The sequence below is a fragment of the Chiloscyllium plagiosum genome, unplaced genomic scaffold (genome assembly GCF_037043375.1).
Source record: "Chiloscyllium plagiosum isolate Xiang-an unplaced genomic scaffold, Cpla_swu_hap1 HiC_scaffold_3, whole genome shotgun sequence".
Lineage (NCBI taxonomy): Eukaryota > Metazoa > Chordata > Chondrichthyes > Orectolobiformes > Hemiscylliidae > Chiloscyllium > Chiloscyllium plagiosum.
Window position 1 is genome coordinate 30952936 of NW_028270141.1, and position 17119 is coordinate 30970054.

At 38.6% G+C, this 17119-nt stretch overlaps 2 protein-coding genes across 3 annotated transcripts in view; one reads left to right on the top strand and one right to left on the bottom strand.

The window, feature by feature from the left end:
• The window catches only part of mcph1 (microcephalin 1), a 330444-nt gene that overhangs the window by 77132 nt on the left and 236193 nt on the right, over nt 1-17119 (bottom strand). The window lies entirely within an intron of this gene.
• LOC122541993 (angiopoietin-2-like) overlaps nt 5783-17119 on the top strand; it is an 89072-nt gene continuing 77735 nt past the window's right edge. The window contains exon 1 of the mRNA XM_043679289.2: nt 5783-6449. Within this exon, the coding sequence (XP_043535224.1) occupies nt 6168-6449 (282 nt within the window). The 5' untranslated portion in view covers nt 5783-6167. The remainder of the gene's footprint in view (nt 6450-17119) is intronic.

Genomic DNA, 17119 nt, shown 5'->3' on the forward strand with positions numbered 1-17119 from the left:
TATTCTCCCATAAAATATTACATTACTCTTCCACATAGTCCTCAACAAATCATCACTATGTTTATTGTACTCAATTAAATAGGTCTGCTCATTGGTGATATCTTATTCGTTTAAGTCATGACTTGTGCTTTTTTGCGGCTCTCGCTTTTCTTCTTCCATTTTGCCATCACTCGGTTTCAGAAAGCTGGGATCCTTCCCACAGGATCCTGCTTGTGCTTGATTCAGTCTCAGACGAAGATCTCCAAGAGGTTGATCCCAATTCTGCATTTCTTCATGCTGGTTTTCAGCAGATTTCCAGAGTACACCTTCTGTCCTCCTCTGGTGAACAAGCCCTAACTGAATTGGGAGAGTTCAAAGCTTTGGAATTTGGGATGGAATTGGCAGCAACCTCGTCAACAAGAGATTCTGGATTAATACAGTCTTAAATACATTGAAAAATGAAACACCCATAACGCTTTGAGGCACAGTTCCAAAGATTCACAATTCTTTTGAGTGAAGACATTTCTTCTCATCTCAGTCTCAAAAAATCAACCCCTTATCATGAAAGTGTAAGTGACTGTTCTATGTTCCCCAGTGAGGGTGAACAACCTCCTTAGAAAAAGAGTAAATGCAAGAGAATGGGAGAATTTCAACTGCTCCACCTTTTTTTTCAAAAACGAGGTTGATTTACACCTCGTCACCTTACCCTCTCAAGCTACTGTTACCTCATCAAAAATCTCTCTCAAGTTAGTTGAAGAGGATTTTCTTTTAATGTTGGCTTTCCTTAATTAATCCACATTTGCTGAAGTGACTGTTGATTTTGTCCTAAATAATCATTTCTAAAAGATTTGCAACAATCAGATTAAACTAACTGGCCTGTATTTTCTGGTATTATCCTTATAATTTTCTTTTGGAGGAAGTGTGAAACATTTGTAATTCTCTGGTGTGTCATACCACCCTGGAGTTGCATCTTTAAGGAATCAACTTTAAGTGAATCATAGATTGCCATAGAAATGTATGTTGAATGTGGGGTTTGGTACCTTCAGACATGTCTAGCTTGGTAGAAAAATGCATGAGTTGAAGTACTACACCGTATGTGTCGTACTGTGTATTTCCAGTTGAAATAACACATAAAACAAAGAAATTAATAGTTATAAGAGAAACATAGTGCAATTAGACACATCAGGACTTTTCTTTTTGGAAAACAACATTAATATTAAATTGAAATAATGCATATTCCTAAATACCTGCATTAATGAAATTACATTAAAAATAAAATAAATTATAAATATAGAATAAATGTATTCAAATACTGTAATGAAATGCTAAAATTACACAAATTGATGAAGTTTAAGTTGACCATGCTCCAATTAGTGGTAGAAACTGGTCGATGTGATTACAGCAGAATTCCAGAACTGCCTGCATTGATCAATTTCTGCCATTAGGTGGAGCCAGGAGATACCAGACAACAGAAAGATTAAAGATAGAAGGGGCAGGATAATTGCTTTGGGGGCGGGGGGGGGGGGGGGGGAGGGGGGAGGTAGAGAGGGGGAGGGGGTGAATGAGGGCATGTGGACAAGGGCAGGAACCAGAGGAAAACTGGGGACTTCAGGATGAAGGACAGGGGCAGCAGCTTGGGGAAAAGGTCTTCTAAGGAGGCAAGCCACAGAAAAGGAAGTCTGTTGCAAATAATGTTAAATTGAAACTTGTAACTTTAAACAAAATATTATTAGTGACATTAAAGCAAATAATGCTGAGCTAACCTTGAATGGGGATATATTGTATAAAAGATGGAAATGTGTTGCTGGAAAAGTGCAGCAGGTCAGGCAGCATCTAGGGAACAGGAGAATCGACGTTTCGGGCATTAGCCCTTCTTCAGGAATCCTGAAGAAGGGCTAATGCCCGAAACGTCGATTCTCCTGTTCCCTAGATGCTGCCTGACCTGCTGCGCTTTTCCAGCAACACATTTCCATCTCTGATCTCCAGCATCTGCAGACCTCACTTTCTCCTCATATATTGTATAAAAGGTGTATTTGGAAGATTATAGTCAGTGCTGCACATCTTCAGAATACTTGCTCAGTCCTCAGTGATAGGCCAGTAATGGATCCCTACTGTGAATACATTAAAATCAAAATCTTCAATTAACAGGTGTAGGTTGCCTCTTCAACCCGACCCCCTCTAGTCAGCCAGAAACCTAGTAGCACAATGCTAATACCAGGGCTGGATTCAAGAGCCACAACAAAGCCTGGAGAATGAGCAAAGGGGTGGCAGATGGAATTCAATGTGGGAATGGATGAGGTTGTGCTCTTTGGTTGGAAGAATAGAAGCATAGACTATTTTCTAAATGGAGGAAGGCTTCAGAAATCTGCAGCACAAAAGGACTTAGGAGTCCTAGTTCAGGATTCTCTTAAGGTTAACATACAGGTTCAGATGTCATTTAGAGAAGGCTAGCATAAAAGAGCAACAATGCACTGCTGAGGCTGTACAAGATTCTGGTCAGAATCCATTTGGAATATTTTGAGCAGTTTTGGGGCCTTTATCTAAGGATGTATGTACTGGCCTTGGAGGGGTCCAGAGGACGATTACAAGAATGATCCTGGGGCTGAAGGGCTTGTCACATGCAGAGTGTTTAAGGGCTCTGGATCTGTACTCTATGGAGTTTAAAAGTATGAGGGAGATCTCATTAAAATTTATAGAATATTGAAAGGCCTGGATACAATGGTGTGGAGATGATGTTTCCATCAGGAGGAGAGACCAGGATGTGAGGGCATAGTGTTCAAGTGAAAGCACAACACATTACAACTGAGATGAGGAGGAATTTCTTCAGCCAGAGGGTGTTAACTTGTGGACCTCATTCCAAAGAGGCAATGGAGGTCAAGTAAGTGAATGTACTTAAGATAGAGATAGATAGGTTATTGATTATTAAGAGGATCAAAAGTTATGGGAGAAGGCAGGAGAATGCAGTTGAGAGTCATATCAGACATCATCGACTGGCAGAGCAGATGAGATGGGCTGAATGCCCTAATTTTGCTCCTGTATCTTATTGCCCATTAACTATGGGTGCCAAACCTGCTGCTAGCCTCTCCCCACCCAAGCCTTTGAGCAGGTTGATAAGACAAAAACTTTCCCTCTCAAGTGTTAAACCATAATACCTCATAGGTTTCATTTACAGAAGGATATCTAAAATTCAGAATTACTCTTTCATTGCTCTTGAATTTCAATCTTGACTTTGTTATTCATGCTTCCATTTGCAGTTAAGACATAAAACATACAGCAAAAAATCGAGAATGAACTGGCACTTTGTGCAGAGTTCAATTGTGAATATTGTGAGTCTTGCCAAGACAATTAAGAAAAAGCTGGTTTAAACATACAAATTAAAACATATCGCATGACTAATTATGATTAACACTTGAGGAAAAGCAATTAAATGCAAGCACAGTTTAAAATAATAATATTAAGAGATAAATAGAGGATATGGACAAGCAATTATGATTAAATAAGTCATAAATACATTGTTTACAGAATTAGTTCCCTTTTATGAATGCTTTAAAAATTTGGAAAATATTCAGGTTTAAATGGTCCCTGAACTCTCTCAGTGCTGCTCTGTAAGTTGCTACAAACTGAGTAAGAATGGTCAACTGAATGATTTTCCTTTAACTCCCTCTGAAGAAATGCTTCATGTCTGTCCTGAAGAATCGCCCAAAAAAAGGTTCAGATCTGAAACTCTACATCGCTAGGCCATCAAATTTTATCCATATTTTGCCAACTGTACTGCACAAATTGCAGCATGCAATGCTTATCATTTTAAGACTTTCAGTTTTTGTATACATTCAGCCATATTCTGAAGCAATCATTACTGCTGAATAACTTTGCCAGATAAAGCAATGTTTAATAATTTAGCCTTTCTTTTATTCTTTCATGTCGGCATTGCTAGAAAGGCCAGTGTTTGTCGCCCATCCCCAATTGCCCTTGAAATAAGTGACTTGCCATGCCATTTCAAAAAGCAGTTAGTTGTTCACCATATAACAGTGTAAATGGAGTCACATAATAAGGCAGACCAGATAAGGATGGCAGATTTCCTTAGCTGAAAGACAGGTTTACAGACAATCAATGGTAGCTCCACAGCATCATCACTAAGACTTGCTTCATATTCCAGACTTAAATTAGTTGAATTTAAATTCAGCCAGCTGCTAAAGTGGGATTTGAATTCTCTAAGAGAATTGTGGAAGTTAAGATCGGACTCTCAAATCCATTAGCTTCATTGCTTTAATGTCTGCTTTGCAAACAAGCTTTTACAAAGGGCACAATCTATCACCAAAGCAAAATCACTGAAAGATTATAACCAATGCTTTTTAAATTGGGTAATATATGCTATCCAGGAAACATTTCTCACACCATGTACATTTTAAATAAAAATTGCAATCTATCTAGTGCAAGATCACGCTGAATTTTTTTCCCCACAATAAGTTAAATTACTTTTAGCTTAATTGCCAAGGAAGACTGTCTGGCAATTGTATTTTAAAGACTTAAGAGAGAAAATCATTTTTTTTCCCATTGGAGTGCAGGACCTATTAAACTTAAGAGAGCACAACTCATTGGCTTTATGCGCAAATTAATCACTCTTGGTGTCACAGGCACTCAGAAGGGCTACATCCCTAAAGGAAAGAACTGAACACTTAACTCTAATAACTACACTTAAAAAGTAGCTCTGCTAGAGGAAAAGACTGACCTGTAAAATATTTCTGAACTTAAGGTATTACACCATTCTTATGAACGGTTTTGTTTTTGCTTCTTTTGCAGAGGAAAATCAATTCCCATATAATAGTTTGCAGCTTGGCAGATTTTCAAAAGGATTATCTGAACTGGTTCCAGAATTACTTCAGTCATTTAAAGTATAGTGAAGTTTTAACACAGCATCTGGATTAATTGGTAACATTGAAAACTTTGTTACTAAGGCCTGCATGGTGCAATAATGTTTGGGGTGACAACTCACCAAATTAGTTGATAAAAAGGATGGCAGACTTCCTGGCATACTGAGAATAGCTTTCTCTCAACCAAAGGCAGCAGAGGTTTGTCAGTGGAAATGAGATTATGTCCAGTATTCTAATGAATTGCGATATTTACAATGAGCAACATACATATCCTTGGCACTTAAAACAAATTCCGGTGTGAGGCATTGCTATAAAGTTCTGAGATTTGTTACAAAATAATTTCTTGAATTTAAAAGTGCAGACTTATGATATTGTGACTGCTGTTTGAAATGTTATACAGTGCCATGTGACAGGTAGAATGATGTAAAGTTTTTAATTTCTAACAGCACTTGACATTTGTCACCTGCCAGACTCAATGCAGCTGAGAAATATCTAATGTACCGCTGAGGGTTTTAGCCAAGGCGCTACACTTTTAAGTGCAGGACACAAACATTCCTGAGTTTCATTTTTTTAAAAATTAAGCACCACTGAATGAAAGCATGTTATTTCATAGCAAATCATGTGTGAGGCATTACCCACCGTATACACTATTTGTGCATTCTTTAATTTCTAGCGCTACAATGCTCTCTCCAGCACGTAGTCCAAGGGAAGCCAGAATGATTTCTTCTGTCTATTCATACATCCCCACTTGAAAGGCTGAAAGGGAATTACCAGTGGCTCTGTTATTGGCCAATCGTGTTTCTTTGGAGTTTTGGAAAACGCCGGCTGCATTGGACAGAAACACACTCGTGTATCCGTGTTTTCTAAGGGTGACCTCCCTGGTGGAAGATAACTGACAGCCCTGAGGGAAATGCACACAACACCACTGCAATTCCTGTCAAGTTATCATAAAAAGCTGCATTGATTGAGTCAGATACAGCAGCTTGCAGAAACGTGCAGTAAGGCTTCAGATAAAAGGGCACTTTCAAGCTGGGAAACCAAGCCAGTGGGGAATTGTGTTTGCTTTGCTGCATTGTCTCTGCCTGCGCAACACAGACTGAAAGACTACAGGAAGTAATACAGAACCTTATTACTCCAGTTTTGACAGAACATCAAGCAGGAACTGTTCACAGTGCTTTGTACTTGGCAATTTTACCACAGAATTCCAGAGGATAAAAACGGCACAATTGAAAAAAAATTGACAGATATTTTTTAAAAAAAATCTGGGATTGCTCTTAGTATACAGAGGACTCACTGCACTTTGAACGGACACAGAAAATGTTGATTCCTTCTCTTTTTTTCTTCAGCTGCAGTCTCTCCCTGGGAGCAGGGGGTCACAAAAGTTTGGATAATACTGGAAAAAGGCATTATCAAATACAGCATGGGCCTTGCAGTTATACCTTCTTGCTCCCCGAGGTGGACAACTGCCGCTCAATGGCAAATCACTATGTGCCGAACACAGTGCAGAGAGACTCTCCAGAAACGGATAGTGATGCCTCTTTGCAAAGACTTCGACAACTTGAAAATGTAATGGAAAACAATACACAGTGGCTGCAGAAGGTAGGCTAATCATTTTCTTTTTGGGAAAAGCTAGACATTCTTTCTGAAGCAAGGTAACTTTTTATTTGACCAAGGAAATGTATCAAGGACACAAACTGACATCTGTCAATAATGTGACGGTGGATATAGTGACTGATGGATTCCTTGATTGTCTTGCCACTCTATTAAAGCTGAGCTTTGTGGACTGCCACAGCATTGTTCCTGTCCTTGTGAACAGGAACTTTTGTTCATATTAAATTGTCTAGTATTGTGTTGATCAATGTATATCTTGGTATAGTTCTTATTATTCCACAAAGGCTTACAATAGTGGACCAAAAGAACATGTTTGCAACTCGAGCAAAGCAATTTCATCATAGAATGAGCAAAACGCTGGTTTTTGAAGTAGTCTCAAATGTGAATTTTCTTTACAAATTATGGGCATCAAATCACGATGAGTGACTGAAATGAAAACTGTGTGGCACAAGTAGCCAAGTTCGGTAAGTCTGCATATCCACAGGTGAGATGGCACTGTTTAACTTCTTTCTGTCCATCCTGTTTTCAAAAGGAATGCTAATACTTGTAACAACAGCCTTAAAACCCAAAGGTAAAACACACGGACATGAAAATATACAAAAGTTCTGTACCACATGCAAACTATCTTGCCTCAGAGCATATTACCTTTTAAAAAGGTATCAAAATAATTGCATTCTTACCACCAAGTTGCATTTTTCCTTCAGTGCATTTAAAATTAGTCTTAAGCAAATAAATCAACTTTTTTTCAGCATTTTGGCAGTTTTCTGCCCAAACATTCTGTTACTAAGACTTGCTGAAAACAGCAACAAATTCTACTCCAGATTGTACTTTGTTTAAGAGCACCTCCTTTCCCCTCAAACCTCATGCTTCAAGTGGCAAAGCAGTTGGATCGGTTGTGCCAAGTTCCAATGAAGATGGTCGGAAAGGGTTTGCTTGGTGATGGGCAGAAATGCCCGAGTGAAACTACACTTTTTTAAAAAGTTCCTTTTCTGCTTTGTTGTAAAAATACCTGGCCTCCAATTGACAATTTCCTACAGCAGCATCACAGATATCTAGAGCAGTGTGTGAAGGGTCAGTGATACATCCAGCAGTACTCACTTTTATGTCTCTGTTTCAATAAGGCTAAAAATAGCCACATAATTCCCAGGAGAAACTCCTTACATTCCTGGGCCATAACATGATTGAACATTAACCCTTACTATTAACTTACCATTAATCTTAAAGTATGAAGAAACTGCTATCTGCAGGTCAGATTAAAATGAAGCGGCAAAGACCTTTATCATTCATTGTGGGAAATACATTGACAAAGTACTGTTAAATGGATTTCTTTCTGTAAGTATACTGGTAATCGAGATTTCTACAGATATGAAAAAGTGTCAGGAAAAAGTTTTAAATGGTTGTATACCGTAGCATTTGATCAGAAGGATCAATAAGTTTCTTGTAACACAAATACAAACAGAAATTGCTGGAAAAACTCAACAGGTCTTGCAGCATCTGTGGAGAGAAAGCAGAATTAATATTTCGGGTCCAGTGACACTTCTTCAGGATAGGTGTCTTCCTCTGTTTGCACAAATAAATGCAGTATTTTATTCTGTAGCGATGACCATATTTCGTGCACATTGTTATACGTTGTCATTTTACACCATGTACCTTATATGTATCAAGTAACAGCTTTCATTCTTCTCTCACCACAATTGAGAAGCAATGGCTTGTTGTGCACTCTTGTAGAATACCAACATGACTCCTTCAAGTGGTAAATTAAGACTTCACAATTATGAATCACAAAAGAGAGAAGCCATTTGGATCATAATATAAATGCTAGCTCTGAAAAAAGCTACTCAGTTTGACTCTCTCTTTTCAATATATATGTCTAGTTCTCTTTTGAAGCAGTTTCCATTACTTTTTCATACAATATATTCCCGATGATAAAAAAAACCTATTGCGTAAAAGTAACAACTCACTGCACAAAAAACAAAGATTGTCTCTGCTAAAATACTGGTTAAAGCATCTGCACACAATTTATTTGCGCATTAAACAAACAGGATAATAATTGTGAAAACAGTGCTGACAGGAATTCCACTTAAATACATTACCCCCTGGTAAGTCCCGATCTCAGTTGAGCACATCCGGAGGATGGCTTGAGGAGTGACATGGGGAGAAGGTTTGACAATCACAGACAGAATCAAGTAACACCCCCAATCTTTCGAGTACAGCTTGCCACACTAAGCCATGTCAAAACAAACATTTTGTAAATAAATTAATGAAAAATTGAGGTAACTCTAAGCTGGAACAGTTGGATTCCAGCACTATTACTAAATAAGTTGCACTGCATTATTGTACTGTTTCGCAGATAGAAAAATATTTTATTGCAATATTACTGGTGTTTTGTTTAAGGATTCTTAAATTATAATAATTAATAATGTGGGAAGGATGGCAAAGATAAATATCTGCAATTACAGGGACCTAGAACAAGACTGCTTCTCCCAACTGGAAACAGAGAATGCAGGACAAAGTTTTTTTTTAAATGGCGTATTTTAGCAAGAAATTTATATCACAACGTCATAGCTACAAAACCAAAGCTGGCAGAAGTATTTTTAGCAAACAAAAATGTTCTCAAGAAAAAAAAACATTGGATTTTGGTTAACTGTTTCCTGCAGTCAGCTGTAGAATTGTCATGGATGGCAATTCACCAAGTTAGAAGAATGATACAAAAAAAGTAATAGAATATGCCTAATATTTCCCTTGATATAAAAGATTATTTTTAATCATCACCCTGTGAGCTCTCTGAAGAACATATCAGTTTCGTATGGGGGATAATTGGATGACAGTGTAATTATGAACTAGGTTGTGAGAAAATTGTTCGGAGAATCTTCTTTATACATAGCTTTTGGAGAAAAAGATGCTTTGCCACCTGATGGTAAAGACGCAGCATCTTTGCAAGAGTAGTTTGGCAAGAAATGGCAGCTAACAAGTTGCAGGGTTATGGGAAGAAAACAAGGTTGTGTGATTATACTTAAGACCATCATGGAGTTGACATGATTGACTGAATCACCTTTTTCTGTGCTGTAAACCTTCATGGACCTCAGTAAAGAATATCCAAATTGTGCAGTTAATTTCTATTGAGTTTGAGTGCATGCCCTGTACAGAAGTATTCACTTCAATTCTCCAATGAAATATTCTTTGGTGTTACTCTGAGTTTGCGAGCAAGATTAGTTGGCTCTGAAATTGCTGATCTGTAAACACGAAGCTTCTCGGCTCACTCATTTGTGCCTTAGCTGGCAGACACTCAATGGACCCAAGAACGCTTGTCAACAATACTCCTTCAATATGGCTCTCCCATTAAGAGGTGATTATTAAAGTCAGCAGGCACTTACCTCAGCTATGTCAACAGCATTCTTTACTGTGATTAGTGTAGTGGAATTGCCAGCTTTAGAATCAGTAGAGAAGTTATCTGGTTAAATGGTTTTCTGTACTGTGCTAAGCAGTAAACCGATTGCTGAATCTAAGCTACTGGTGTTGTCTTTAATGTGCCATCTTCCAAATAGCAGGGGTTCCCTTTTAAACACACAGACTTACCATTCTTTTCAAAGCTGGCAGCTTCACAATCCTGATCTCAAAAGAAGTTACCAATTAGATTACTGGTGTTGACAGCCTGCTCAGCTCTGCAACACTGTGGGCTTTGGTTGTTGCAAAATAATTTTTGTCTCATATTCCAAAATTTGAGCAACATTTGGACGATTGGAGTGCTTTAACTTAAAGAGAATTAAAAGACTAGCATTTATATCCTAAAGTGTCTTACAGGTAATAAAGAACTGCTGAAATATACTCACTTTGTAAAGTAGAAAACATGGTAACAAAATGGAGCATGTTCCAACAAAAAGCAATATGATGATGATATGATTTGATTTTATGTTGTCAATTGAAGGATAAATATTGGCCATGGCACTGAGGATAATCTCCCTGCTGTTCTTTAAAACAGCTGAAGAATCACCAGGGGGCAGATATAATCACATTTTAATGTTTTATCTGAAAGATGGTACCTCTGACAGTATAGCACTCTCTCAGTAGCACACTCGAGTTTCAGCTCAAGGTTTGCAGTGGTATTTGAACAACAACCGTCTGCCTCAGAGGTAAGACTGCTACCAAGTGTGCCGGACTGACAGTTGGAACTGTTCACATGTGAAATGCCAGCAGGTGCAGAATGAAAGAGATAAGCAAAGACAATAAAAGGAATAGACTGCGGAAATTCTTACCATGTTTCCCATTATCATTATCCATTTGCTTGAGACTACAGTTAATTGTGAATCTACACGTATGTGAGTGTGTGTATATATCTACGTTGGAACTTGAAACGTGCATAAAAAAAGATAATTTATATTTTGAGAATGAAAATGTGGTTGAAAAGATGTGAAAACACTAAGTGCTTAACATGTCGTTTCTTAAAGATGTGTTTATTTTGGACATATAACAATCTTGTTCTTGCACAGCAATGTTGTTAGCTACAGCTTGGTATTAAGAAAAGAAATTCTTTCAAATAGTTATCGCCAAGGGATCTGTTGTTCATGTCTTCCATGTAAGGAGACTGGAATTTAAATATTGCTTCCCTTGTTCTGTCTGCTCAAGCAGATGGCAGCTTGTCAGCTTAAATAATTGCTGCAAATATTGATAGATTGCTAGATTTCACTAGGGTTAACAATACCTGATGTCAGTGGATAAGAATTAAAATATTTTTGAAATACGCTCCAGAGAGTGCATAACCCAAATATTTATATAACAACACATAGCTGTAACGATAATCTCTTCATCTAGACAGGCAGTCCCTTACTGCTGAGTCAGATCTTTCCTGTTTAACACTTCTTCAGCTTGTCACCTGTTTTAATTCTTTGGCAACTGGTTAACCAAAAATTTGGCTTAAAGGCTACTTTATTATTTTGCTTGGCAACATCATTCAAAATTAGGGAGACAAGTTAAACAATTTAACGTGGTGTTTAACAAACATCTGGCACTGACAAATACAATTATTTCAAATAAATATATACTTTTTAAGCAAATGCAGTGGAGATAGAAATACAATTATTTGGCAGTAGCTCTTTTAGCATTGCACTTCATAGAAACATTGTGGTTTCAGGGTAAAATATGAACTATATATGTATTGGAGAAATGCACTTCTAAATCATTCAATCAGAAAAGCTTCAGAACAACGGAAAGCTAATTTAGTTGACATACTTAAGAAATGCAGCATTTGTTTTGTCCTTTTCCTCTTCCTTTTAATTGTCAATGAAAGATTTTGACAGCAGTCATTCCTACAATACTATGCAATAACGATCCAAATTTCTTCAGTAAATTTTCCTACTTCTGCACTTTCTTGCATAGGTGAGTTTGCATACACTTAAAATAACATCAACAAGTCACAAACTTTTTAAAAAAAACTAAAGTTACCCCAAAGATTATTTTAAGTTTTCCCAGCAAAGACCTGCCTTTTAAGTTGAGACACCTAGGATTTCCAGCTTTAATGCAGTCCATAATAGGATGAATCCTAATGGCAGTTGCAGTTTGACTCCACTCCTCTAACTACAATGCACAGAGTATTGTAGAAACCACATAGAAAACATATTCAAAAAAAAAAATCAATGTAGAAGCAAATTACTGCTGATGTTGGAATCTGTACTGAAAACAAAAAATGCTGAAGATCACGGCAGGTCAGGCAGCAACTATGGAGAGAAAGCAAGCTAATGTTTCAAGTCGAGATGACATTTCATCAAAAACTCAATAATGCTGAAGCTGGAAACTTGAAATTGAAATAGAAAATGCTGGCGACACCTATGCAGAAAGGAACACCATTAATGTTTCAGATCAATGACCTTATGTCTGTTAGAGAGGGATGGAGGAGGAGAGGGGAACAGGAATGATGGAGAGAAAGACCAACATTTTCCCATCAATCCCAATTTAGAGATTTACAGTGAGAACCAAACAAAAATTGTATAAACAAAAATTTAACTTTTTAAACTTCTGTCCAAATAGTCGATAGTACTGACAATGAATAGGAAATAGCATCAAGAATAAAAATGATTTTACATTGCTCATAATTTATAAGCTAGTAATTTTTAAAAAAAGTATTGCTGTTGGTAATAAGTTATGCTGCTGGGTTGGGGTGGTTGCTGATTTGCAGCTATGCGGAAATGTAAATACAATAAAGACAATTATAGCCCAAAAATAATAAGAAGTTGGTTTTGTAAAATGTTAAATAAGTAGTCTTACAAAAATAAGACATTATTGCTACTTGAATCTTTCAGTATTAGCAAGGGCGTAATATTTGTACCAGATGTTTGTCACGTGACCTGGAACAGTCCACATTGAAATGTAACAAGATCTGGACAATATCCAGGCTTGGGCTGACAAATGGTAAGTAACGTTTGCACCACCAAATTGCCAGACAATGACCATCTTCATTAAAAGACAATCTAACCACTGCCCCATGACAGTCAAAGGTATTATGATCACCAGGTTCCCTATTATCAATATCTTAGGGGGTCACCACTGACCAGAAATTCACCTGGATTCACCATATGCATACAGTGGCGACAAGAGCAGGTTAGGAATACTGAGAGGCTAGGAATACTGCAGCGAGTAACTCCTCTCCGGACTCCTCAAAGCCTGTCTGCCATCTATAAGGCATATCAGGAATATCATGGAATACTCGCCATTTGCTTGGAACCTCCATGGCTTTTCAACTTATCGAAAAGACAGAGAGGTGGGCAGAGGGGGTGGGGTTGCCTTGTTAGTTAAGAACAAAATTAAATCTATGGTATTGAATGACATAGCGTCGAATGATGTGGAGTCTGTGTGGGTGGAATTGAGGAACCACAAAGGCAAAAAAAAAATAATTGGAGTTGTGTATAGACCTCCTAACAGTGGTCAGGACCAGGGGCGCAACATGTACCGGGAAATAGAGAAGGCATGTCAGAAAGGCAAGGTTACATTGATCATGGGAGACTTCAATATGCAGGTGGACTGGGTAAATAATGTTGTTAGTGGATCTAAAGAAAGGGAATTCATGGAATGCTTACAGGATGGCTTTTTGGAACAGCTTGTCATGGAGCCCACAAGAGAGCAGGCTATTCTGGACCTAGTGCTTTGCAATGAACCAGATTCTATAAAAGATCTTAAAGTAAGGGAACCCTTAGGAAGTAGCGACCATAATATGATAGAGTTCAGTCTGGAGTTTGAAAGGGAGAAGGCAAAATCGGATGTAATGGTGTTACAGTTGAATAAAGGTAATTATGAGGGCATGAGAGAGGAACTGACTAAAATAGACTGGAAGCAGAGGCTAACCGGGAAGACAGTAGAGCAAAAATGGCAGGAGTTTGTAGGTATAATTGAGGACACTGTACAGAGGTTCATTCCCAAGAAAAGAAAGATTAACCGGGGAGGGATTAGACAACCTTGGCTGACAAAGGAAGTCAGGAAATGTATTAAAGAAAAAGAGAGATCCTATAAAGTGGCTAAGAACAGTGGGAAATCAGAAGATTGGGAAGGATACAAAAGCAAACAGAGGATAACAAAGAGTGTAATAAGAAAGGAGAGGATCAAATATGAAGGTAGGCTAGCCAGTAATATTAGAAATAATAGTAAAAGTTTCTTTCAGTACATAAGAAACAAACGACAGGCAAAAGTAGACATTGGGCCACTTCAAACTGATGCAGGAAGCCTAGTGATGGGTGATAAGGAAATAGCAGGAGAACTTAACAAGTACTTTGAGTCAGTCTTCACAGTGGAAGACATGAGTAATATCCCAAAAATTAAAGGGTGTCACGGGGCTGAGTTGAGTATGGTTGCCATTACGAAAGAGATAGTGCTAGAAAAGTTAAAAAGTCTTAAAATTGATAAATCTCCTGGCCCCGATGGGATACACCCTAGAGTTCTGAGAGAGGTGGCTGAGGAAATAGCAGAGGCATTGGTTGAGATCTTTCAAGAGTCACTGGAGTCAGGAAAGGTCCCGGATGATTGGAAGATGGCTGTTGTAATCCCCTTGTTCAAGAAAGGATCAAGGCAAAAGATGGAAAATTATAGGCCAATCAGCTTAACCTCGGTTGTTGGTAAAATTCTAGAATCCATCATTAAGGATGAGGTTTCTAAATTCTTGGAAGAGCAGGGTCGGATTAGAACAAGTCAACATGGATTTAGTAAAGGGAGGTCATGCCTGACAAACCTGTTGGAATTTTTTGAAGAGGTAACAAGTAGGTTAGACCAGGGAAACCCAGTGGATGTGGTCTATCTAGACTTTCAAAAGGCCTTTGATAAGGTGCCACATGGGAGGCTGCTGAGCAAGGTGAGGGCCCATGGTGTTCGAGGTGAGCTGCTGGGATGGATTGAGGATTGGCTGTCTAACAGAAGGCAGAGAGTTGGGATAAAAGGTTCTTTTTCAGAATGGCAGCCGGTGACGAGCGGTGTCCCGCAGGGTTCGGTGCTGGGGCCACAGCTGTTCGCATTATATATTAATGATTTGGATGAGGGAACCGGGGGCATTCTAGCGAAGTTTGCCGATGATACGAAGTTAGGTGGACAGGCAGGTAGTACTGAGGAAGTGGGGAGGCTACAGAAGGATCTCGACAGGTTGGGAGAGTGGTCCAGGAAATGGCTGATGGAATTTAACGTGAGCAAGTGCGAGGTCTTGCACTTTGGCAAAAAGAATAAAAGCATAGACTACTTTCTAAATGGTGAGAAAATTAATAAAGCCAAAGCACAAGGGGATCTGGGAGTGCTAGTCAAGGATTCTCTAAAGGTAAACATGCAGGTTGAGTCCGTGATTAAGAAAGCGAATGCAATGTTGTCTCTTATCTCAAGAGGGTTGGAATATAAAAGCAGAGATGTACTACTAAGACTTTATAAAGCTCTGGTTAGGCCCCATTTGGAGTACTGTGTCCAGTTTTGGTCCCCACACCTCAGGAAGGACATACTGGCACTGGAACGTGTCCAGCGGAGATTCACACGGATGATCCCTGGAATGACAGGTCTAACATATGAGGAACGGCTGAGGATACTGGGATTGTATTCGTTGGAGTTTAGAAGATTAAGGGGAGACTTAATAGAGGCATACAAAATAATACATGGCTTGGAAAAGGTGGATGCTAGGAAATTTTTTCAGTTAAACAAGGAGACTAGGACCCGTGGACACAGCCTTAGAATTAGAGGGGGTCATTTCAGAACAGAAATGCGGAGACATTTCTTCAGCCAGAGAGTGGTGGGCCTGTGGAATTCATTGCCACGGAGTGCAGTGGAAGCCGGGACGCTAAATGTCTTCAAGGCCGAGATTGATAGATTCTTGTTGTCTAGTGGAATTAAGGGCTACGGGGAGAACGCTGGTAAGTGGAGCTGAAATGCGCATCAGCCATGATTGAATGGCGGAGTGGACTCGATGGGCCGAATGGCCTTACTTCCACTCCTATGTCTTATGGTCTTATGGAAGTGTACAACTCCAACAAATACTCAAAAAGCTTTGACACTATCTGGGACAAAGCAGCTGCTTGACTGGTGCATCCACTTGTTCCATCCACCACTGATGTTCAGTAGCCTCAGTGTGTACAATGCACTCCAGAAATTCACTAAGGTTCCTTAGATAGCACCTTCCAAACACATGACTACTTTCCCATCTAGAAGGACAAGGATAGCATTTACATGGGAATACCATTATCTGCAAGTTCCCTTCCAAGCCACTCACCATACTAACTTGAAAATACCATGGCTATTCTTTCACTGCCATTGTGTCAAAATACTGGAATTCCCTCCCTAATGGTATTGTGGGTCGATCTGCAGCACCATGGACTGCAGTGGTTCAAGAAGGCAGTTTACCACCACCATCTAAAGGGTAACTAGGACCAGACAATAAATACTGGCCAGCCGGTAACGCCCATGCCCCATGAGTAAGTAAAACAATACTTGCTTCATTAAGTTACCTGTATTACAAATAATAGGCTTCAATGGAATGGCAGTAATGAATAGGAATCACTATTTTAAGTCTTGGTCTATGTCTAAACAAATAGAATATTTGTTGATATCATCTCTTGACTTAATCACAGTTATTACATGTGCAATAACATTCAAGCTGCTACAATTTCTTCACAACAACTGAATGAGCTTTTCCAAAATCCATACCATTGACAGTATAATGATGCCACATTTTGGGCAAAGAGAAAGTATATGTGACAACCAGGTCAACAGGAGTGAATAGGTCCCCCTTTTTAATCCATCTTGGCCATCAGAAAAAGTGATTTTAATTCTTTAAAGCAGACAGCTATATTACACTTCAATTAATTTGTACTTTGCTAGTTCAAATTATGGAGTCAATTATCAGGAATAGCAATTTTATTATTAGCTTTGAGAAAAATAAAACATGACATCAAACAAGCACAGATTCAACATTTAAAAAGGGCAGAGTGCCTTATTTAAAAAAAGGAAGTTCAAGAATAGACCGTTTAAATTTTCCTTAGAATGCTTGGCAGTTGGGTTTTAACCTGAGACCAAGACTGTTTAATTGATGTTTTGAGGTAAACTTTTTATTTATCCTTGAATACTCATTAAATGGATAGCTTGGATGGAGATAATGTTTTGACATGGGTTGGTAATTAAATGACCGTGAAAGAACACTTTTTCACTGCGCA